The 23,462-nt window shown below is 43.2% G+C and overlaps 1 protein-coding gene across 1 annotated transcript; it reads left to right on the top strand.

The window, feature by feature from the left end:
• The first annotated feature begins 16,091 nt into the window (after nt 1–16,091).
• Nucleotides 16,092–17,287, top strand: LOC146172987 (adenosine receptor A2b-like). Its single transcript, XM_084584595.1, has one exon. It carries the CDS (start codon nt 16,114–16,116, stop codon nt 17,218–17,220), a length of 1,107 nt encoding a protein of 368 aa, XP_084440721.1. The 5' UTR covers nt 16,092–16,113; the 3' UTR covers nt 17,221–17,287.
• The last annotated feature ends 6,175 nt before the right edge of the window (nt 17,288–23,462 follow it).

Genomic DNA, 23,462 nt, shown 5'->3' with positions numbered 1-23,462 from the left:
GCCACCTCGCCAACGAGGATGGTAGGCGACCATCGCTCAACGACCAATGCAATTCTCTGCGTAAAGCGTCGCTGCCTTCGACCTTTTCGCTCAGGAGTGGAAAGGGCGTTAAGCGAAATAGGAAATACAGTAAGCAAGAAATGAACAGCGAGCGCTATGAATACAGTCTACAGAGATCACATTTCCATATCGTATTCCCCATGACAAAACGACTGATACGAATCCCGAGAGGCTATTGATGATGCAGAAAGGGTATCTGCTTCCGACCGTAGAGGCCGTATCCCCTGGGGAGACTGACCTATCAACTCGACAAAGCATGCAAAAATGTCTGCAACTGTAAAAATAAAATATTTAACGGGTGATGCAAATGTCTAGGATTCTGCCTTTTGTCCTGACGTCTGGACACAAAAACAGGGAATGCTAGGAGCTCCGGGGGATCCTGAAGAGCTATTCGCTCTATCGCGGGCACTTTGCTGTCAAGAAAGTACGCTTGAGTCGGCTGAGCCTGCAAAACAGAAGGGGGACTTTTCCTTCAATTTCCTAACATTGTATACCTTGAAATGTTTTTAAAAAACTAGCTAACAAACCACAATAACAAAGAATTTCATAAACTTTTTTATTCCCTTAGGATGCGCATATTATGATGTATTCCACAGTCCGGAGTCCTTAGTCTCCTGTACGTCGGCGTCGGCTGATGATGGGCATAGCCATAATTTGGCACTCTCGTCGTTTCTTGTTTCATCCTCTTTCGCAACCACGGATATGGTAAATCAAATAGTCCCATTCGAAGCGTTACCCTTATATTTCAATTATTATAGTTATAATAATAAGGATACACAGTTATAATTAATAATGATGGGCATCCTGTTTGCTCTGTTTGCCTGTGATCAAGAGCTACATCGATTATTGATTACCGCGTATTACGGACCGGTGCTCCGCACGGTGCAAAGCCACATAGACGGTGCATAATCGTAGATGGTACATGAGAAAGTGATAACTTGCTTACATGGCGAGCATACAGGCAGATTACGTGGATGTTTTTTCTTTCTTTTAATGTGAAGCAAAAGCAGCCAGTGAAAAATTCGAGAACACTTTGGCGACCAAAGTGACGAAAGGCGACAGCCTGAGTGCTGCATTCTGCTACGCGATTGTTGCGCATGTAGCAATGAATGCTGCTACGAGTAAGGGCAAGCGACTACTCTTTCACATTCTACGAGTGCATTTATTCCCTGAATTCTGTTTGGCAGCGACGAGATCGAGCTCCTTGTATCTTCGCAGTTATTCTACGTTTACTGTTATGTGGCTGATTTTACCGGGTGGGCGGCAATAGTTAATCATTATTTATTAATTACGGAACTGTTAGTAATTAGTTGCTATTAAATAATTAGTCATTGATTTCAATAATAATGAGTAATTATGAACTAAACAGCCATTAACTAGTAATTCGTAATCAAATATTATTTAGTCATTAACTAGTAATTGATCATTCATTGGTATATGGCCATATAAGGCACGCATTCGCGAATACTGTGGTGGTGCTCTGTGATTGGTCAAAACCTCCATGACATCATCCCGTCTCGACCAATCAGAGCCGCCGCAAAAGCGCAACACTTTTGCTGACGACAACGATGAGGCAATAAAGGCTTTCACCTTAAAATAAAGTAGTAGCCACAGATTACAATCAAGTTAATCAAGTTAAGCATTCAGATGTGCTTGAGATTTAGCACAAGTGTCGTGCTATCGCTTTCATTTTATTTTGAACGCTTTTTTTTTTAGTATGAGTTGCGTCATTCTTGTCACGGTTATGTAAGCTTCCGGTCCGCCATTGCGCCTCTGGTGTCGTCATCTGGCGTACGCAATAAAAAGCAGTAAATCTTTTCGTGTACACATTGTACTTTACTCGTTATTTCAGAACGTCAAAGGGACGTGGAGACACAGTACTTTACCGAGGCAGGCCCAGTGAAACCAGCGAAGGCTTGGGACCAGAGTGTTTTGGTCAAACATCGAAAGGCCCGTCCCATGGAGACCGAAAAAAAAAAATATGGGAGAGAAAACACTGTGTACGGAGAAAGAAGCGAGCCTAGTAGAAGCGCTCGCAATGACGTGGATGGCCTGAGCGGTTTCCTGCGCTCCGCGTCTGTAGAGACCTCGCAAACAGGCCGCGTCCAAGTAGTTCGATTTCTACTCTGCGAACGTTCGGTACGTCCCGATCTAGCCTGAGAGTCCGCCCACGGGACCTTCACTCCGTATACGTCAGGGAACAGTGACGGCATTGCTCCTGGGGTGCTCCAATTTCTCTTTTTTTTTTTCAGCAATCTTTCTTCTCTAGATCATATTCTTCTTTTGAGCTATTTGGCTTGTCTCATGGATATTCTGTAAGAGGGGAAAGCTTATTGCGTTCAGCGGATGCCGGAAGTCCATCAATCCTCTACTTCCGCACTAACGGCAGGAGTGAAACGCAATCCGCTTCCGCCTTGGAGGGAACACTGGGGAGAGGTCCGAGCGAGGGCCGGGCTACGGCGGTCGATGAGCAAAAGCTCTGCAGGGGCAGCAACGTGACAATCGACGATCCCCGGGCACTCCTTTTATATTCACTCCGAAATGAATAGGCTCATCGTGCGCCTTTAGTGCGGCTGCGCATTACGCAACATTCATTTGCTCATCCTTGCAGTTCGTCACGTTTGTTCATTCTTCGTTACTTCGTTCATGCACCGTCCTTTTTAGGTGCTCCCTGTGTGTTCACATTTGAAGATATTTGCAAGTATTTGTGCGCTTTTTGTTCGCTTATCTATTTGACTTTCGCCTATATATACGTTATCTTCCTCGTCTTTTTATTCGTTGTGCTTGAAATGATAAATGTGTTAGTGACTCCGCCAACAATACATTCCCTTAGTCATTTATTTTTATTAATTCCTTCATGCAATCTCTCTGTGGGTCAACAAGAGGTGCTACCTTCTATTTATTAAATGAATAAGCTATTTATTCTGTATTATTTACCAATACCGCATCGTAAAAACTTGTTCCACTTTCGTTCTTCTCTATAATTATTCATTCCAAGCTTTACCTAGTCCCTCCATCTAAAAGAAATACTAGAACTAAATATTCACAGCATTTAGTAGAGTATAAGTTTCATACTGACACCTTTCGTTATTCATTTTTTCTGCAAGCAATTAGGGAATGGGACATATTTACCTGAGGATGTTGTTGGCTCTGAATCTCTGCAAATCTTTCTTTCTAACCTGCCGTAATCATTTTTTCCCCGAACATGATAATCTAGCATTTGAGTACTACAATTGTTAAGAAATATTACTTCACCTGTACTCATGTTGCATTGCATATTACCCTACAGACTTTGACATTACCGCGCATGATGTCTACTCAATTTTCGACGTTATTCCATAGTCTTTGTATAACTTGTGACGTGTTACTAATTACCTATCATGATGTACCCCAATTCTGCAACAGCCTCGACAGAGGCTAGCAGTATGTTCAAAATAAATTAAATAAATAATAAATAAAAATCTTTATTTTAAGGTTATCGATTCTCTTAGTATATTCTGCAGTTTGCTTTTTCCCGTTTCCCCGCATTTCCCTTTACGAAAGTAATCGCAATACAAAGTAAAAGGTCGTCGTCCACAAACCTCGTTTCTTATCCTGGCAACTCTTCCCAAGCAGTGCTGCTGAAACTCCTCTTGAAATTCTTTACGATGGACTTCTTTCATCGATTTGGTAAACACCAGCAGTTCACCTCTCATCCCGACGTCGACATCCCACAGTTTTCGCCCACGACAAAACGTCTAACACACATCATAGAGCAGCGCCTTTTTTCTCGTGCTGTTTGTAGGCTATGTGTCAGCAAAATGTCAGAACAGTACTGGTTTATCATAGTCACCACTGCACTAACGCAGCACGCCGATTTATCTCCTCAAGAACCTTGAAGCATTGCTCTATCCATTCCTGCCCACCGGATGAGCAGCTTGCGTTGTGAGACGTTTAAATCGCAAGTGTTTTTCACAGGTTAACTCAATACTAAAGCATACCTTTCGTAAGAAAAAAACACTGTTAATGACGTCATAATGGATGTTAACGCCGCTACCGTGACCACTATACGGTTACCTTCCGTGTCACTTCCCTGTGTTCATTCATTGTTGGCGCTTCTTTATTTTATAGCCTTAAATATGTAAGCTGGTAAAGGGCCTTTTCTGTTTTAGGACGCATATAAAAAGATAGGGTTGAAAGCTATTCAACAGGGGACGGGGAATGGCTTGACACTCCTTGCTATTCCCTTTTATGCATAAATGAGGCGTTGAAGGCACGTGTGGAACCTTAGAACCGATTGAGAAGCTAAATTGAGGTGCCCACATTACTCACAAATGAAACAAAGCCGGTCGCCTCGTTTTTATGTCATCGAGAGGCCTCTAAGAGGGCAGGCACACATGAGTGAGTTGGAAAGCAATAGCGAAAAGAAAAAAAAAAGAAGCTCGTGTGAAACAAGAGCGGAATCACAAACACGAAGCCGCCATACGTCTCTTCCTTTATCTGCATTTCTTGCATATATTTCTTTTTACGCAAAGCGGTATTGGAGGGTTGCTCAAGATATTCCCTCCGTTCCCCAAATCCGCATAGTCTGGACGCTTATCCTTTTTCCATTGCGGTACCAGGCAAATCCTGGAGGGATTACGAGATACTCTCTTCCGTACGCCCGAGTGAGCCACTTTTTTTTTTTTTTTGCTCATTCGTGAGGTCTAGAAAGAACGAAAGAAGCTGGACGGCCATTTTAGTCGTCTGCGTGCCGCAAGAAGCAAAGCAGACGACAGAAAAGGGCGCAAGAAATCGCATTACTCTCATGCGTTTGCCGCAATGTCATTACTTATGACGTAATAAGTTAATAGTGCGGGAAGCCGCTTCAGTATCTCGCAGCCACTTAGCTTGGTGCAGAAGTGGACTAATAAAATCAGCTGATTACTGTAGTAAGGACGCTGGACAGAGGCAAGCCTGCACCTTTATCTTCGCAGTCGTCTAGCAAAATTAGGTTGTCTCGAGGTTGCAGGCGCTCCTGAGCAAGAGCTAGGAAAGGACGTGCGAAAACGTGGATGCACTATCGATGTTGTTCTTTCCACAAAAGAAGCACTCACAAAAAGTCCCTCTCGAGAGCTGTCAGAGTCTCCATTACAACATAGCGTAAGCAGGTTACGAAAGTAGTTATAATGCGGTGTACTTATTCCATGAGTGAAATTGAGAATAACTGAGGTGCAAGGCCTCTTGACTTCTGACATTTATACCGTAAAAAAAAAAAAAGCCCAGTATAATGTCCACTTGTAAAAGTAACAGGTAAATATTATTTCAGCCAAAGCTCGCTTCATAAGCGTTAGTTTTTGCCTAGTTAGTCAACGGATAACTCCCGATGAACAGCAGTGTTTCCTTCTAAGAAAACCGCTTTCTACCCTGCGAATGCTCAACACGAATCTCTAATGACATACATTGATCGCCAAGCAATAATATCGTGTTCCTTGTCGCACTGAACCCGGCTTTGTGTTGTTCAATAAAACCTTGCTCGTAAACAGTCTGCACGTCCTAGCTTTGTTGGGAATTCAAATCAACAACTTTTGGCCTTTTTCATGAGTAAAAAAAATTAGAATAAGGCTGAATGGAGATTCACCCTCACCTCTTTGGTAAATCAACACCGAAAGTAGGCCTAGCTATCACAGTAAGTAGGGCGACAGCCTAAAACGAGACACTCTGACGTCGAAAAAGTGTGTAAGGGAACGTCAAAAGACCCAAGGAAAGTATTTCGATTTCCCCTTCAAACAGTGGACCGGAGCTGAAATCGCTACACATTCGAGATAGCATGAGAGCCTTCCATCTTGTCCCTGCGCTGGCGGGATTCTGCGTACAGGCTTAGAGTGTCTGAGACAAATGCGAACGTATTCCAGGAAAAGTCAAATAAAGAATCCAGTCAACAAAGACAACAAAAAAATAGAAAATGAGAAGCGGTGACCAGAGTCCATACGAGCCACCAATTCGGGCCATTTTTTTTTTTTTTTACCCTACACCAGCTACACCGGTGTAGCAAATTTCCAATACCTCCAACGGTGTTTTGCTACACTAGTGTAGCTGGTGTAGGTTAAAAAAATGCCCTATCATTTTGTTATTCGCTCATAATCAGAAAAAAAAAACGAAAACAACTGCGAAACTGAGTCTCGTATTTCGCAGCGTGCCGCCAACGGCCGCCTGCGGCCGTCTGCAACTGGCGAGGCAGATGATTTCTGCAGCCCCACGCTGCAGAAACACAGGGCTCATCAGTAGCCCACCAGAAAGAAAATGAGGAATAATAAAACTTATAGCGAAGCTTGCAACTTCGCAAACCACCTTGAAACTTCATTCCACACAACGCTTACGCAGGGCTTCCCTTTCCAAATGACACTACCGAGGACATAAGACGGCAGGGCTTCCAAACAGGATGAGGTAAAATGTAGGTATATTATGAGCTACTTATAAGTTTGGACTTGCTTGCGAACAGCTACGAGCGAAGGAGCAACCCACACAAACGCGGCCGAGTCTGGATGCGTTCTTTGCCCAGAGTCGCTGTTGTTACAGTGGTTGTTGTTGTTGATGTTGTGGTTATTCCTGTTAACGCAATTTGCGTTACTGTTAGCCTCGCAAGAAAAATGTCTTATGCCCACTGGCTGGATTGACCAAGACTCGCCGAAGTAACTGCATAACTCTGAGAAAGAGAAAACATATAAGGTTGAAATAGAAATTGGAATTTTTTAAAGGCCTCTGGGCGTTGGAGAAGGCCTTAAAGGCCACAGCATGAATGAACAAAACTGGATGCGGCGACAGCGGGCGTATGAGTTACCCGTGCAATATTACGACCGCATAAAATTGCGCGGCTTCATCTCGAGAAAAAGCGAGCCGTTATATGGAAGGAGGTCAGAACGGTCAGAAGAAAAGCTTGACTGACAGCGAACTGTTGTCGGCCGCTGAATCCAACTTCATAGCGAATGCTCGCCTTACCACTTTATGGTACTTGCAACGTTATTACGCTGCCCATGATTCCACGCTTTAGTGGTGCGTATGCGACGATGCCCTTTCTTGGGGACTCAAAGAGGGACGCAAAGAGAAAAACGAAATGTATATTTATGATGGGAAAATATGAGTTGCATTCTTAACCCGGCCGCACATCAAGGAGTGATCGCAAAAAAGGCTACCTTTAGTCACGGGAATGGCGCAGTCATATATGCGTAAACAAAGGCAATGATGTTGTTTTTGTTTTTTCAGCTATAAGAAGAGACTCCACAGGGTGAATTTACCAAATGCGTCCTGTACAGTGTGTGACCTCTCTATAGGTGGTCGAGATTGCATAGTTTGTGGTGCCGCTTTAATTTCAAGAGGCCAGCTTGAAACGGACGTATCATTTATTTAAATGGAGGTATGAATTGAGTTCCTTTCACTGAGCGATCTAAATCTAGAAAGAGAAACTATAGTGGTAAACAACTTAAGCCCGCCGCAACCGCCCCACGCATTTTCTATGTGACGAACGTAGTACACTGTTAAAGATATTGTAGTTACAAAGAAGCCAAGCATTAGACCAAATTACAAGCTCAAGAATTTCGATGCTTTTGGCTTGTTTCCTAAGATAAAATTAAAAAAAAAACGTTCTAGCTTATGGTCCAACGGAGTAATACATAGACCGCGTACCATGGCCCATATTTAACAACTGCTGTTTTTATTTTTTAGGTTTACCTTGGAAAAATTATACTTTAATAGGAACGAAATCCCCGCACCGCTTTTTCTTTTTGAAAGCACTGCAATAATGGAAGACGCCCAGTAGTGCCTAAGCCTAGAAAATGACCATATCTTAAATAAGCAATGAGCCAGATTATGCTGATGTACGCATCACAACGAGCCATCTCAACTTGTGAGAGCTTTCTTTATCAGCTTAAACCTCGTAGCTTGAACGCTTTTTAGCGTAATAGCTTCAATTTTTCCTTCTCAGCTGTACTTTAGGCTCTACTGCGTAGAATATGAATTTATGAGGGGAGATGTAAACCAAGGAGACGGCTATAATAAAGGGATCATTAGCCATTTCCGCGAAGATGCGAGGGTGCGCCTCTGATGCGTTCAGTCTGAAACTGTTTAGTGAGGTACGTGGTATTGGTTGCCTATATTCATTACTGCTAGCGTAATGGCGGAAGCAGAGATAAAACGACCAGACTAACTGTGGTTCTTTCATTTTGTGCACTGTGTTCTGGCAAGCATATTGCTGCTAATGATTAATTTAAGATGCTAGGCTCAAGTAGAAGTAATTTCAGACTTTTAAACATTCCAGTTTACTTTATAACCTACGAATTGGGAACTAAAGAAAAGGAGGCTGCTCTTCTGGCAGAAATATGCTTTTTCACATTTACTTCCTTTTGTAATTGTTAAATCATGGACACTAGTCCATAATTTCACAAAATAAATATATTGGTTGTATTCAGCTTAATCAAATAATATCATTTTAAAACGCATTATTCCAAGTTCAAGTTTATTTTGCATCAAGTAGAAAGTAAATGATTCATAAAGAGAACTTAAATTCATATTGTGGGAATGAACTTATTAAATTATCCCAGGTCAAATCTCGACTTTACCATTGATGATGGGTCAATCGAATCTACCAATACATATAGCAACCGAATTATTTGCATAATATTCAATACATGATGGTCTAGCGTTGATCAAACTTGCATTCGGATCGCATCATATGACAGCCTCGACGGTTTATGTGGATAGAAAGCATTTTGCATCTTTCTCAGTTCCTGGTTTCCTTTTCTGGACTCATTTCGGCGAACGAAAAAAATCCTAAATTTATCGTTCTTCCCTAGTATGTGTTGCCACTCCAATTTTTTCCCGACCGCTCACCATAGCTGGTGGACACGCCTGTGGGCTTGAATTGTTGACAATTATACTATATGGGCTGCAGTTCCAAGCTGATGCAGCTTTACAATGTAAATTGTTAAAACCCACAAACTGCTATATGGGTCTTAATTTTCGAATTTCATTTTTTTCTTGAATAGATTTCGCCATGTAAAAATCGGTGGATGATTTCGTCTCCTCAGATTCAAGTACACATCTGATGATTCAACAGAAGTTCCGATAAACCAGATGTTTTGGTCATGTTCACCATCAGAAGAGAATTTATTATATATGCGCATGTTTTTGTGTGTTCGAAGTGAAATGCAGTAATTATTCATTTATTTTTATTTTCAACATTAAAATAGTGGACTCCCAAAGAATGCGAAATATAAGTTTTCATATTTGCTGCAAATGTTTAGTCGCATACATTACTATCTTCTGCGCAGAAATTTAATGTCTGCATTTGTACGCTGCCAAACCCGCAGTTCGACATGACAGGCACACTTTCGAACACATGGCAATAAAGATGCCATTATGACACCCGGTTGATATTGCTCGTGTGTCTTGTCACTTGTAATAAGTGCTCTTACATTTAAAACGAAATTAATCCTATAATGAATCTATAATGAATGGAAATTGTTACAGGGAATTGAAAAAATTTCAGGACTAAATGCACCATCTGTAATACGCTCAAGATATGAGCCAATTTTCGTGCAGGCGAGCAGTGTCGTCAGCTCAGAGCGCCAAAAATAAATGTATATTTTGGAAGGCGAATTTTCTACTGTACAAAAACATTTTCAGACATATTTACAACAAATCTGTATGGAATACAAGGTCCCGAGTTTTACCCGAAAACCGCGGTACAAGTGTATATATGAACGCGTACAGCGCTTGTACCGTGTATATGCATGTTTACGTAGATGGGAGTAGAGGTAACTCACGTTGTTCAGATATGCTTAGAAGGGGAGGAAGTAGAGGGTAAAAAGGAAGGAAAAAAAGACACACTGACAGAACACATTGCAGCTCCTTACTGAGCTCAATTCATAAGATAAGCGCGGCTAAGGTGGCTGTATTACGTCCAACTGCTAGTAGAAAAGGCGGGACTATATGTCTGGTGTTTTGTTTGTGGATCTGACGTTTTTTGTTTTTATTTTTCACTCTTTCGCTTCCCTCTACAATCAACCACGTGGCAAGCAGCTTTTACTTTGCATCCCGTCCTTCGTCTGGCTCAAGACAATCCAGTAAGAGCCAGGTTGCTCAAGCGTTGCGCTACAAAAGAGCGCGAAACATAAAAATAAAAATTCCAAAAGCACTGTGGAATCTATACTGCAGGAATGCGAAAGCCGGAGCATTGCTGCTGCACACGGAGCATCACGTTTGCTGTCATTGTCAACTAAATGCACCGTCATTGTCATTACGACTGTCATCATTGTCATTATCACTAATTGCAGCAACATCGTCATCGCTACTATCGTCCTAACTGTAGACAGAGAGAATTATGGTGTGCGTTTCACGATCCCGGGCATAGCGCAGTTAGTTAAAGCACTCGTATGGGGATCGGAGGGATGGAGGTTAGATTCCCGGTGGAGACAGGATTTTCATTTTTCTTACGACGTCATCAGGATGATGGACACGTGACACATCAGCGTCCATATTCGATGCACAAATCATGCGCACATCTCGCGCACAACTGTCGCGCATTGGATTTCGTTCCATGAACCTAGAAAGGCTTTTAAAAAGAAAACACTTTCGCATTCTAAGAATGGCGTCTGATATGAAACTCTCTGCAGCTGATTATGGTTTCGAAACGGCCACGCCTTCGGTGGCGATGACGAAGCGAGCGAATTAAGCTTAAATTGGAATGTTACCAAATGGCAGCATAATCCCGTTAAGCTCCAGAGCCGCAAACGGGACATTAACGAACTTTAAGCCTGCCCTCCATATGCACGAGTTTTCCCCTCACTTGCCCGGTATACTGTTCGCGTAAACAAAATATCACTTGTTTTCGTTACCGTAGGCAGCGCCGATGACAGCCCGTCTAAATTAGGCGTCATATGATTAAGCAGATCTTTGAGCTAAGGATACCGTTAGTTAGCCTGTTAGTTAGACTGCATTTTAGTCCTTTGACTGATTATTTGCGTAAGTGTCCTGGGCAGAATTATCTCTTTCCCTAAAACGTATTGCGTTTTACAGCATTGTTAATGCATAGGCGACCTTTCTTCTTAACTTTACACTTGGTTTCTTTGTCTTTGTTTAAGTGGCCCTTCATCCCAGTAGATCTGTTTGACTGCCTAGTAGATATGCTCTGTATGAGGATGTCGCTGCGGTTTTAGCTTCGGCGACATTCTAATAAACAGTAGAATGAAAAAAGGAACCCAGTCAAAACACTAGATAAATTTTTCTGTTGTTACGACAGAATTTCTTCGTGTTTGTTATGGGAAACCTGTCGTGGCAACAAAACTTCCTGTAGTAACATCAAAAGTTTCTGTAGTTACAACTGAAAACTAGTACAGAAGTATATACAACAGGAAACTACTACAGAAAAATACAGAGCTACAGAAAAGTATACAGAACTTCAGAAAATTTTGACGTTCATGACAAAAACTGCACAATATTTTGTCATTTTTTTAACATGGTTCTGTAGTTATTTTCAACTGGGAAGAAACGTTCTTTCAAGGTTTCCTTCATTTTTTGTCCGACTGTGCGAGTCGATTGTTGTTCGCGCAAATTAGCTAAATATAGGGCAGAGATCTCAGAACCGACTGAGCTTGCACAAGCTGCCTTTTGGGAAACGGGCAGCTTATACGCACGTCTTCAACATCGCGATGATGTGCAAATTAACACGTCGGATTAGCGTATAATTTGAGGAAAACAAAACAAAGTCGCCACTAATTTTCGTCGCCAGTGACGTCACTTTACGTCACTTCCCTCTTATTCTTGCGTGTGCACAACACCGACTTTATGCGACTCGGAGTCAAGCCAGCGCAAACGCTGCTCTGAGCACGGTGTCCTAGACGCAGAATGTTGCCGACGTCTTTAACCTTTTTTAACATTCTTTTATCAAGAAGTCGAAGTTACTATCGAATTCCAACTTTGTGCCATGCAGAAAAATAAATTTTATTTAAAAATTTACCCTTTTGTTTGTTCTGTTCGGTGTCCTATGGTTATCGCTGGTGTCCGGAAGAACAATGGACGCAATACGTCGAATCTACTAAGATTCAAATAAAGTAGAATGGACGGGTAAGCTAACGAAAAACAAAACAGAAAAAACACGCGTGAGACATCGAATGCCCACTGTACTCGTCCGAAATTCGTGTAAATAAAATGAAGATACCGGCGGCTCCATGGAGCTATTGAAATGGGCGGTGCCAGCGTGTCGCCTTAGAAGCGTGCGTCAAAAAAAAAAAAAAAAAGAAAAAAAAAAAGGGGGGGGGGGGGAGGCGTGAAAGAAAACGTAGAAAGTTCCGAAGAGAGGGACAGCAGGGAAAAGCAGAGAATGAACATTGCTGGCGTGGGGAAAAACAACAGAAGAACTCTTTTATTGAAGTGGGGGAGAAAGGAGTGATAGTGGCGTAGTGAGCGATTCGGCGTGAAGCATTCCAGTTGTGCGGCGCGCGACGCAGTTTCGTAATCAAATTTTTCTTTGCGTTTCCTGGAATTCGTTCTTCTTCCCGCTCTTTTCAAAGAACGTTTTCCTTCGCGCGCAGAAGTTATCGCAGCTGAATTGCTCTGACATTGAAAAAGTTTCTTTTTTTTTTTCTTTTCTCTTTGTTTTCTCGTACAAGAGCCGCGTACTATACTATTTTGTTTCTGAAAGGGCTGCGGGAATATCACTCGTGTATTTGGGAATGCCAGAAAGGGAGGCCATATATGGCACAGTGAGGTGGTAAGAGACTAAGGGAAAAAAAAGCTCATGGGCTATACGAAGGGCCTGGCAAGACTTCGCAGCACGCGAGACTATTTTTTTTGTCCCACTTTGTATATTAGGGAAGGATCACTTTTTTTAATTTTTATTTTATAATCCCACCCTGTTTCAGACTGGACAGGATCTTTTTTCGGACAAAGGAATATTTTTGAGATCTCTGTGCAGTGTGCGCGACTACAAAGCATCCTCTTATTTGCTTGTGTTTTTTTTTTCTTTTTTTTTTGTACTCTAACGTCACGCTTTCTTTTTTTTTGAATTCGCAAAGACACATGACGCACGTCTGGCCGGTTCGATTGAAAGTACGACCATGTTCCCGCGATAGCAGTCGGCACAAATTTTAGAGCCACCGACAGAAAACCAGTGCTTTTCTGCAGTATACAGAATGGGATGAAGGGAAGTCCTGCTATAAGGCGAACTTGCTTAACCCGAAATTCTGGTTTGCCAGAATTGACGCCCGCGCTCATTCAGAATAAAATGTGTACTAGGGCTAGCGTTTCGAACTCCGTCTAATTCGAGTAAATCATCCCCGCCCAACTTTCACGAAGTAGCAGATGCTCGTGATAATTTGATAAATTTGCATATCTTGTCAAGATTAGCACTAATGCAACAGCGTTTAGACGGAGCGGGTACAAATCGTTTATTTATACATGCGTTCTTCGACACAAGAAAACAACAACAGGAAGGCGACAAAGTAGGACCTTCGATTCGTCTGTGTAATTCGCCCGCTCCAGGGCCCACTCGAGTTTATTCAATTTATTCAATATAGGAGCTAAAGGAGGAAAATATTGATCATGCCATCGTCAGCTTTCTTTTTCCCTTAAAGTGCTTGCATGGCGACAGTCCGATATATTTAGACATCTGTATTCCAATGATTATATATTGTCGATGGGATGTTCGGTCTAAATCCTCGGAATTTCTGTAAACAAACCACCGTGCCAAGGATCGGTTATGTAAGAGCTCGAATAATGAGGAAATAAAGGAAGCAATAAAAGAAGAAAGAGAAGAAAGAAATAGAAGAACAAAATAAAAGGATAATAGAAAAAGGAAGGAAAAAAATTCTGACACTCGGAATAAAAAAAAAGGAATGCACTTCACTTGATTTCCGTATAAAGTGGGATTGTGTACAGAAACATCCGGATGTTGTTTTGACAGTTGCGTGGAAGCGGTAGTGTGTATGTATATATATCATTATAGAGTGCGCTCCTACGGAAGTTCGGAACGCACTTCCGGATATACTATTAGAGGAGCAATAAACAGCGTTCCTGAAATTCTCCTCTCGCAAAGAAAGGACTCTGTTTCTCTTGCAAATTACTCGGAGATTGCTGCTAAATTTGGCTCCCTCGTGTCACCTCGTTTAGATGGCTTTGTTCATCGACATCTACTTCTTTCTCAGCCGTTCTATGTTTGGAAGCTATTACGCTGGCTTTCATCAACGCCGGTTAAGATTTTGGATGTCACTGTAACCAGGAGCAACGTGTTCTATGCCACCCTGCCGGTAGTCCTGACAATAGAATCTCGTAGTAAGCTGTCTTGCACCCGCGAATCAAATAACGCTCTGCTCCTTTCGACACGAACGAAAACTTCGCTTGCACGATATCATGACGACATCATTGGGGAGCGACGATATGTGTCTTCATTGTGGTCAGCGCTTTTTTTGCGCTTTTTTCGCGTCCTTTTCGCGCCATTTTCGCACTGTTTTCGCTCGCTTTTCGCGCTGTCTAGTTTCCACGACGTTATACCGAGCAACCCACACGGAGGCATTGACCGCAATTTTGTTTTACTGTCAGGGACGCTGAAAGCGAGCTTGATTCTTAATTTTCACCTCTTTCCTTTCTCCTTTCTTCCGGCAATTTTCGTTTGTGTGGCAGAAGCTAGATTCGTAAGATAAAGTATGGCGAAGCCTCCCATTCATCCTATCCTATCGGCTAGAAGATTTAGCGGGACACTTCACGAGAGCTATCCACGCAAATAAGGAAGCGATGGTGCCTGGAATTTTTCATTCATATCGCGTGCGCGCCAGCTTTTCGTGTAGTTAACATTCCTTTGTCTCTTTCAATTCGCTACAGTTTGAGCTTTCGTGAAGCCTAACAATGGCGCGATATTAAGTCAGTGCTATATCCCCATACTATGCACAAGAGAGCGCTCTGGCGGTCTCCTTCCACCTTACACACACTTTATCGTTCGACGAAGAGTCGACTTTAAATCCCGACCTGCTACCAATATACCCATGACCTTTATGGGTCAAATTCTCTATCTCTTACTGCTGTCTTCTTGTGTTCTCTTTTCTGTTCTTAGCTGTACCTCCAGTGTTTTAGAGTGCGGTTGAAGGAGGGCTTCAAGGCCTGCAAGTGATAAGAAGGTAGACAAAAAATATCGCCCAAGTAGGCTGATTGATCGCAGCTGATAACGCTTTCCTGGTGTACGACAACTGCGCTTCTTGTCTTTGGTGTATTAGCTTATGGGTAAGTGGGCAGCGAAACAAGGCCTGAGTTGCGTAAGGGAGACTCTCTCTTGCTCTGAGGGCGAAAAAGCTCAAATAACGTCCACACCGTTATTCGCTGTCCGAATAACACTGGACCTGTACGTGGGGCACTCTTTCAGCTATTTAAAGCTAAAAACTTGCACAGAGTGAACTTTGCCTTCCATGGTGAGTATCTGAAGGTTTGTTATGTGAGAGGTGCTATATCATGGCGAGCAGGGTGGCTAAAATTAGGTCGATTTTCACTTTCTTTGGGCCACTTCGTGAAACAAAAGAACAGATATTATGAAGAAGCGGGAGAGATGGAGAGCTTGAGGGATTTTCTGAAGGATCATGCCTATACTCACATACTTAGAACTCTATTTTAGTTGTTTTGTGATCGATAGTGCAAACCAAGCACTGCAAGCCAAACAGTGCAAAACTTTTATCTGTGGATGGATGTAATATAATATTTCTGAATAAGCTTTTCACCTGCACTGGTATCACTATGAGCTCTGAGACAAACGGCAGTGGTTAGCTGCGGATTAATGTTTACCAGGTTTTCTTTTTTTTTTACTCTATAGCACCACACAGTACACGAATGTTTTTGAATCTCCGCGATGGCTACATATTTTATATCGCATTAACCCGCCGCCATTCTTCGCCCTCCATTTGACGAACTCACTTAATTTCTTCCGTCCTTCTCTTCTCACTTCGCAGGCCTCCAGTCAGAGAGACCATGAGACTTTGCTACGGCGAGCACCGATTCTCCTGGTCCCGGTGATCTTGATCGGGAAGGGTTAGCGAGCACTCCACTGCAAACCCGGAGGTTATGGATTGGAACGCCACCACAACCACAGATGGGTCTTCTACGTGGGACGTCACCGAGCCGAGCGCCTGGACGAGCCCCGTGCAAGTGGCCCTAGCCGCCCTGCTAGTCTTTCTGCTTTCCCCAGTCATTCTGTGCAGCAATGCCCTGCTCCTCCTTTCCATGTACCGTTTCAAGAGGCTCCGTACTCCTAGCAACCTCTTTCTGGTGGCCCTCTTCAGCGCCGACTTTGGAATCGGCCTTCTTCTCCCTCCTGGCCTATACTTTGAATTCTCCAGGCCCCAGATCCGGTGTTCTGCACTGTGTCTTCTTCCCTACTGCCTCTTCATCCAGTTCAGCAGTGTGGCCATGATGAGCTCTGCGGCTGTCGCTCTAGACCGTTGCACCTCCCTGGCTCTTCCGCTGACCTACAACAACCTCATCACCCACCGAACCGCCGGGCGTACTGTCATGGCCATATGGGCTTACGCCATCTTGGTGTCCGGAACTCCTCTGCTCACGCTTCCTCCGCTCAAGTCTCCCTGCAGCTTCCGACTAGTCTCTAACCCCATCAGAGTGTTCCTTGTGTGCGCCATCTACCTTCCGTGCCTGGCCGTAATGACTAGCAGTTATGTGTACGTGTACGTCGTAGCCCGGAGGCACGCACGAGCCATCTACTCGGTCGAGGGCAATCTGAGGACGGCGCTGCCTCCGGACCGCCACTACGGCTGGACACTGACGCTGACAGTGGCGACATTCGCGCTGCTCTGGACTCCAGTTGTTACCTTCGTCGTGCTCGATGCCGCTTCCGAGGAGCCGTACGACCCGAAGAGCGCCTTTTACCTCGGGCTGGCGGGACTCAGCGCGAGTTCGGTGGATCCGCTCCTGTACGGCTTCCGCAACTCGGAGTTCCGTGCCGCGCTTCTGCGCATGCTCAAAGAACTATTGCCCCGAATGTCGGGCGACTTCTTGGGTGACAGTCCTAGTGCCCTGCACCGGAGCCGTTGTGGCACAGCTTCGACGCTAAGGCCCGCCGGAGCCAGCACTACCCTGCCTCCACTGGACACAGAGTGCTCGGCTTGTACGAGGACGCTCATCATGATGGATCTCAGGCCTGTCAGTTACGTTTGAACAGGGGTTTCCAATGACCGCGGATTGTAATGTGCCGGACACTGCTCGCCTGTGCTGTTTTGTTCCTGTTTAAGGGCGAGATGTTATCGATGCCATGTGGCCTTTGCTGGTTGTTGCTGCAGAAACTGAATCGTAAGATGAAGGACCTTGAGCGGGTCACCGTTGCCTGTCCTTAGCATGACGTGTGAGAGTATTTTGTTGTGAACTTCAAACTCTGAAGGCTTGGCTCAGTGCTAGCGCTTCATACCATGTCTCCGAGTAATGCGATCTTCAGTGTCGGTAAAAAGCCTTTATAAGAAAATCAGAGGAGGTGTGCGGCGTTGAATGGTCTAAAGAGTTGCCCACGGTTTTGGTTCTTATTGCTTTCGATCGCTTTTGTTCCAAAGAATGATACCACCTTTTAACCAAAGTACAAGCATGTGCAATGCAAGTCATAAAGGTAAATGCGTTAGAGCACTAAAGCTCTGTTTTTTGTGGGTAAAAAGAACATTCTTTTCTAAGTTTCGTTGCTGTTATTACGAAATGCCTTTGGCGTGGATTAAAAAAAAAAGAGCTTTATTATGCCAACAACAGAAATATGTTATATATATATATATATATATATATATATATATATATATATATATATATATATAGAGAGAGAGAGAGAGAGAGAGAGAGAAAGAGAGAGAGAGAGAGAGAAAGAGAGAGAGAGAGAGAGAGAGAGAAATGGTGCCTGCAACTGTGACGGAATGTTTTTTCAGGATAGGATGTTTTTTCTGGTAATACACATTCGTTATATATTGAGTACAGTCGCTAACCTCACTTTACTAAGCCAAGTACTTCTAGCTGCGACGATCGGATGCTGCACAGTATGACACCAGAGTCCTGCAGGGCCACTTCAATAACGACAATATGCCGACCCCGTAAAAGTTGCACGAATACTGCTTTTCTAGGTTGAGTATACCAATGCTCAATACTACTGAATTCAAAATTGTCTACTTTCTTTACAAGGTATTAGACGCCATCGATGCAGTTGCGATAGTACCAGTATCATTTGATGCCACTGGCGATAGATGTGATATAAAAGAGCTGTTGAACATCTTGAACAATGTTGTCAGAGCAAGAGCCAAGGTCGCACAGATAATAATTTAATGAGATTGGGGGAGTTCTTAACTCCACAGAATGGACACAGTAATTGTTAAAACCTGTTAGTCCCGTTACAGTCGAGTTGTATCGATTGCAAAGATACTTAGATTTAGGTTTTCAATGACCCTTTGAGGCAAATGAATTTTTTTTTCCAGTACAAAGCAAGCACAAGAAAGCAAGATGTGAAACGAGTGGCCGTATGTGGAGAAACTTTTGGCCCGTAGTGAAGGACTGCGGCTGTTTAGCGTCACAGTATAGGCTCTGTGCGCACCCGTGCACTGCCTGATTCTTGCTCTAATTAAGTGTCGTCCTCGAAGATTAAATGTCGCGAAGTCTTCCCGGTTGCCGGATAAGCTGTTGTGTAAATATGTAGATAACCCTGTTCGTAAGTCCGTCGACTCACCTTTTCTCAAACCGAGCACACTTCTTCATTATGCGTTCGTTGACGCAACCATGGCCAGCACTGTTCGCAAAGAATCGAACTTTTACCGCACAATCTTCCTGCGTCTCTTTCTAAGTGGCATCATTTCACATCTCACGGAATGCGTCCGCGAGCGTAAAAAAAAAAAACGCCCTTTTCTGCTATTCCGTACATTTTCGGCATTCTCACCGTCGTAATCGTTGCAGGCACTCCATTTTCAGTCGAATTTTTTTTTTTTTGAGCTCCTGGGAATGATGCAATTTCACCGTGGTGACGCAATAGGGATGGATCTGCGCTGCGTCGCGAATTTGTGGGCATACTTGGTTGCTCTTTTTCTCCAAACGGAATGTCCGGTTTTAAATTCCGGAGTGTTGTAAAGCTTCTTTACGGCGTATATCAAAAATCATAGTTGTTGGCATAGTTGTCGCCGCTGACGTCAATGAAACTTATGAGCGATGAATTCCCAGCAGTGTAATATTTATTTGGTCGTGACTACACTGGTAGAAAAATGATCTCGCTGTAGGGCTTACCTGAGTGGCCCACCCAGGATTTTTTTCAGTGTGCGGCCCCCTTCATGAAGTGAGTAATAATAGACAGAACTATACAATTTCACTAAAAATATGTAAGCTTTGGCTTCCTCTGGGCGCCATCAAGACATACAAATATGGTATAGAGTCTCGGAAGCTGTAGATGTAGAGTGACATAGAAAATATAGAGCTGGCATGCACACCATCGCAAAATCAGAGATCAATCTTCTTGCTAACCAAGAAGCCTTTTCTTAATGGACAATGGAAGACCCTTCAGATTGCTCTCGGTGCTGGATGTCGGCTCGCTAAGTTACGCTATTCCAACCAACCAGCACACTTTAATAAACTGAACCTTCCAAGATGGACGACTCGGAGTGCGGTTTTCCGGACGAGCACGCACCATACATTACAAGTGATACGCAAATAGTACGAGATGGACAGGGTTTCCTCGGCATCGTACTAGCTGCGAAACTGCCATACGTCGAAGTGAATTTCAAAACGAATTATTGGCATTTCTAGCGCACTGTGCGAGGATGAGCCAGCACTGCTAACCGCTCTAGTCAGCAAAAATGCATTCTCAGGATACTTATGAAAGTAGTCAATGTCGGTATCAGGAGTATCGGGAGAGAACCACCGGCTATGGTGACACCATAGCTTATTGGCAGCCAGGGTGCAACTCGAAAAGCATTCTTGAACATGATAAGAGAACTGCGCGGTGTCATAACACAGAGTGAAGACGACTATGCTTTGTCGACGCTTACTGTGTTCCCTACTGTGCTCTCTTATCTCATCATGACATGTCATTGGCACCAGCCAGCCAAACTATACACTCTTGCCACAGAATACCAAGCCCATTTATGCCTGTATAGTGCTGCGAGATCACAACTAAGTTCGATTTTATTTCCATGGGAATGTGTTCACAGAGTGTTTTGTGTGTGCATGATCCTCTGCAGGTAGCCATCTAAACTCTCTTGCACTTGAGATTCTTATCAGCGTCTAAAATTCAAATGTGTTTCATCCTTAAAGGTCACATGCATGATCTTGTCTCAAAAATGCACAGGTGCGGGATCCTCACCACACTTTTCGAATTCTTTCATCGAAGTGGGATAACCTTGAGCAAACGCACTTTTCTACATATTATTAAGTTTAATCATTCTAATATCATGTGTGAAGCCGTTGCACATTTTTGCCGCTTGCCACATACAAGACAATATTCAAAGCAATTCATTCCAAAGAAAAGTTTTGTATTTATACTATGCTTCGTAAGTTCGCGATGTGTTTTGACTTTTAATCTAGCGGCTAACATTTCTCAGGGTGATTGAAATGTACCCAGTGTCGATCCGAGGCTGAAACTTCGATAGTCAACTTTCAGCTACACAGCCGCCGGCAAGGATGCTTGAACGCATGGCCTGGACATACATTTAACCACTCAGCGCTAGCCGCTCGCCCTGAGATCAAGGTGCAATATGTGCTTGGAGGCTGCGAAGGTCGCAGGTTACCTACAGCCATTTTAGCATGATATAAGATGCATTTGCCAGTGCTAAGTGGCGCTTAAATTCGTCATGGACATGCGCTCGAGTGTTCTTGTTAAGAGTGCTGATGGCTGTACCTTCTCTTCTCTGCTAGAATATATTGTAACAACCCCACACGACAGACATACACCTGCTAACCCTCGATAAAGTATATACCGATGTCTTCCTCACAAAACAGCTTTGTAACCAAAAAGATAAATGCTCGGGCAATAATAGGTGAAATTGTTAAGGCTTTCGACTTAACTCACACCATACTTAACAGCTGCTCAAAACAACAATATTCTTTAAAGGTCAACAATATTACTGTATGAAGAGGAGAGACGAGAATGAAGGGGAAAGAGGGGGAGTACTAACGAACTACACCTTCGTCTTCCTGGCCGTGTTAGCAACCGTGTTTCATGAACTCGGTTAATAATCGCTTAAAATAGATAGATAGTTAGATGACTGCTCCGTTCATTAAGAGTGCATAAGTTGAGAAGAATCTAGTCTTGAAAGTTCGAAAAGACTGTGCATTAATTGGTCCACGTCACGTAACAATTAACGTTCAGCTGCTAAGGCCATTTTATGGCAAACACTTTGTAACCTCGAACATAAACTTAGAGATGGGCAGCCGAATATGGATAATATGGCAACAAGCGTCTGTTTCAATCCTGTATATTCAGCTGAGTTTTTGTATGCATAACTTTTTAATATTTTTGAAAGACACGCACACCCGATGGCATACATAGGAGGAAGTTATTTAGACGATATGAGAAGTATTGTTATTATCGATGGCGTTGAAGTGAAAGAAGGGTCCTTGCACCATTGTGTGTTCACTTAGAGCGCGTATGTTTAGGCGTTTGGTCTGTTCTTTGTTTTTCTAAATGCCTTAACAAGCGTTCACAAATGTATTATTTTATCTATAGCGCTATTTTTAGTGAATAAAAACCAAATGTTATAGCAGCAGAAGTGAGTTTACATGGGTGGTAACCAAAGCAGCCTTGTTGAAAATAAGGTGTTTGGAAGCACGTAACCTGGTTGTATACTTATTAAAACCTTCGGTTTGACTGGTATACAGGTCGAAGCAATATTATAGGGAACACGCTTTTATCTCACAGTTTGCAATTCAAAGAATAATTTGCCTTACTTTTCCCTGTGCATTTCATCTAGGTGTATGACTCCCTCAATACCTTTCAACTTGTATATTCTGCTTCAACGCTGCAGTAAAGAAAATTTGGCTTGCTAAATACTTGCTATGTGTTCCCTTTTATATTGCTCCTACATATATGTACGTGTTATGACAATCGCATGCTCTGTCACTTTATTGTTCGACAAAGAGATATGAAGCGATGATTGCGCAGAAATGTTGAAAAACCTGTATTTTGCCCCATGTTTGTCTCCAAAGGTCGTTTGACTTCTTCTCGCTTGTATAGTATATTAAAGAAAGTGAACAGCGATGTTTTCCGTTGAAGGTTGAGATTATCGTTTTCGTGTTGTGTAAATTCGCATGTTTTATCGTTAGAGTGCACTTGAAATCATAAAGCCGATCACCTGTGTCTTCTTCCGTGGTTTCTTCAAGCCAGTGTTGTGTGACGACAGACTGTAAATAAAGAATGCGCTCGGCGTTGCGACGCCTGTGATTTACTTGGTTTCCTTGAGTATACGAGATGCCATATTGAGCTCCGTTTCAAACAAAGCCTGCAGAGCCACAGCTCCTTATCAAGTGGCAAAACTTCCACCAAATCTACTTGAGACAGCGATTCAAAAGACACCCACTGAATGCGTCGTCACAAAAGAGAAGGTATATATCTATATAGTCCAAAGTAATGTTTTGCGAAGCTATTTGTCAACAATAAAAATATAGTAGAATACCGCTTGAACGAACCTCGTTTAAACGAAGTATTCAGTTGTACGAATTTTATTTAAATCCCCCCGCCCCGAAGCTCCATTTAACGCTAAGGAAACGCCCTTCATTTTAACGAAATTCAGTTATTGCTAATTTCAGTTATACGAACATTTTTCCCGGCGTCATCTTGTGTATACCACGTCATACTGATCATACCGCCGCCACGTGGCGCAGTGGTTAGGGTACTCGACTGCTGTAGTCCAGGATGCGGGGTCGAATTCTGGCCGCAACGATCGCTTTTCGATGGAGGCAAAAAGTAAGATGCATGTGTGCTGTGCGATGTCAGTGCATTTTAAAGAACACCAGGCGGTCAAAATTTCGGAGCCCTCCACAACGGCGTCTTTCAGGCCTGATTCACTTTGGGGCATTAAACCTCATGAAACCAAACCAAACCAAACACAATCTCGTGCGGTCTGTGTCGAATCCATGACTTTGGGACCTCCTCATCCCCTCATTCACCCCCCCCCCCCCCCTCCCAGTCCGCACAGTTGCTCTGTCACTTCAGCTAATACAAAACAGCAAAACCTAACAACGAAAAATAATACCAGCCAGCTTGATCTCCGGTCAGAAAAAGCTACAGAATATTTTCTGTTGTTACGATAGAATTTCTGTGCGGTTTTAGACGAAAAACCTGTTGTGACAACAGAACATTCTGTAGTAACATCCGAAATTTCTGTAGTTACAACAGAGAAGTGCTACGGAACTACAGACAACAGAATTATACTACAGAAAAATAACAGAACTACAGA

Source organism: Amblyomma maculatum, chromosome 11, assembly GCF_055883805.1.
Source record: "Amblyomma maculatum isolate TAMU_Amacu chromosome 11, ASM5588380v1, whole genome shotgun sequence".
NCBI classification, from domain to species: domain Eukaryota; kingdom Metazoa; phylum Arthropoda; class Arachnida; order Ixodida; family Ixodidae; genus Amblyomma; species Amblyomma maculatum.
Note: the sequence above shows the minus strand (reverse complement) of the source record. Positions and strands in the feature narration are given on the sequence as shown.

Bases quoted from the DNA above. Each gene is read 5' to 3' on its own strand.
- LOC146172987 (XM_084584595.1), top strand. From the start codon at position 16,114: ATGGATTGGAACGCCACCACAACCACAGATGGGTCTTCTACGTGGGAC.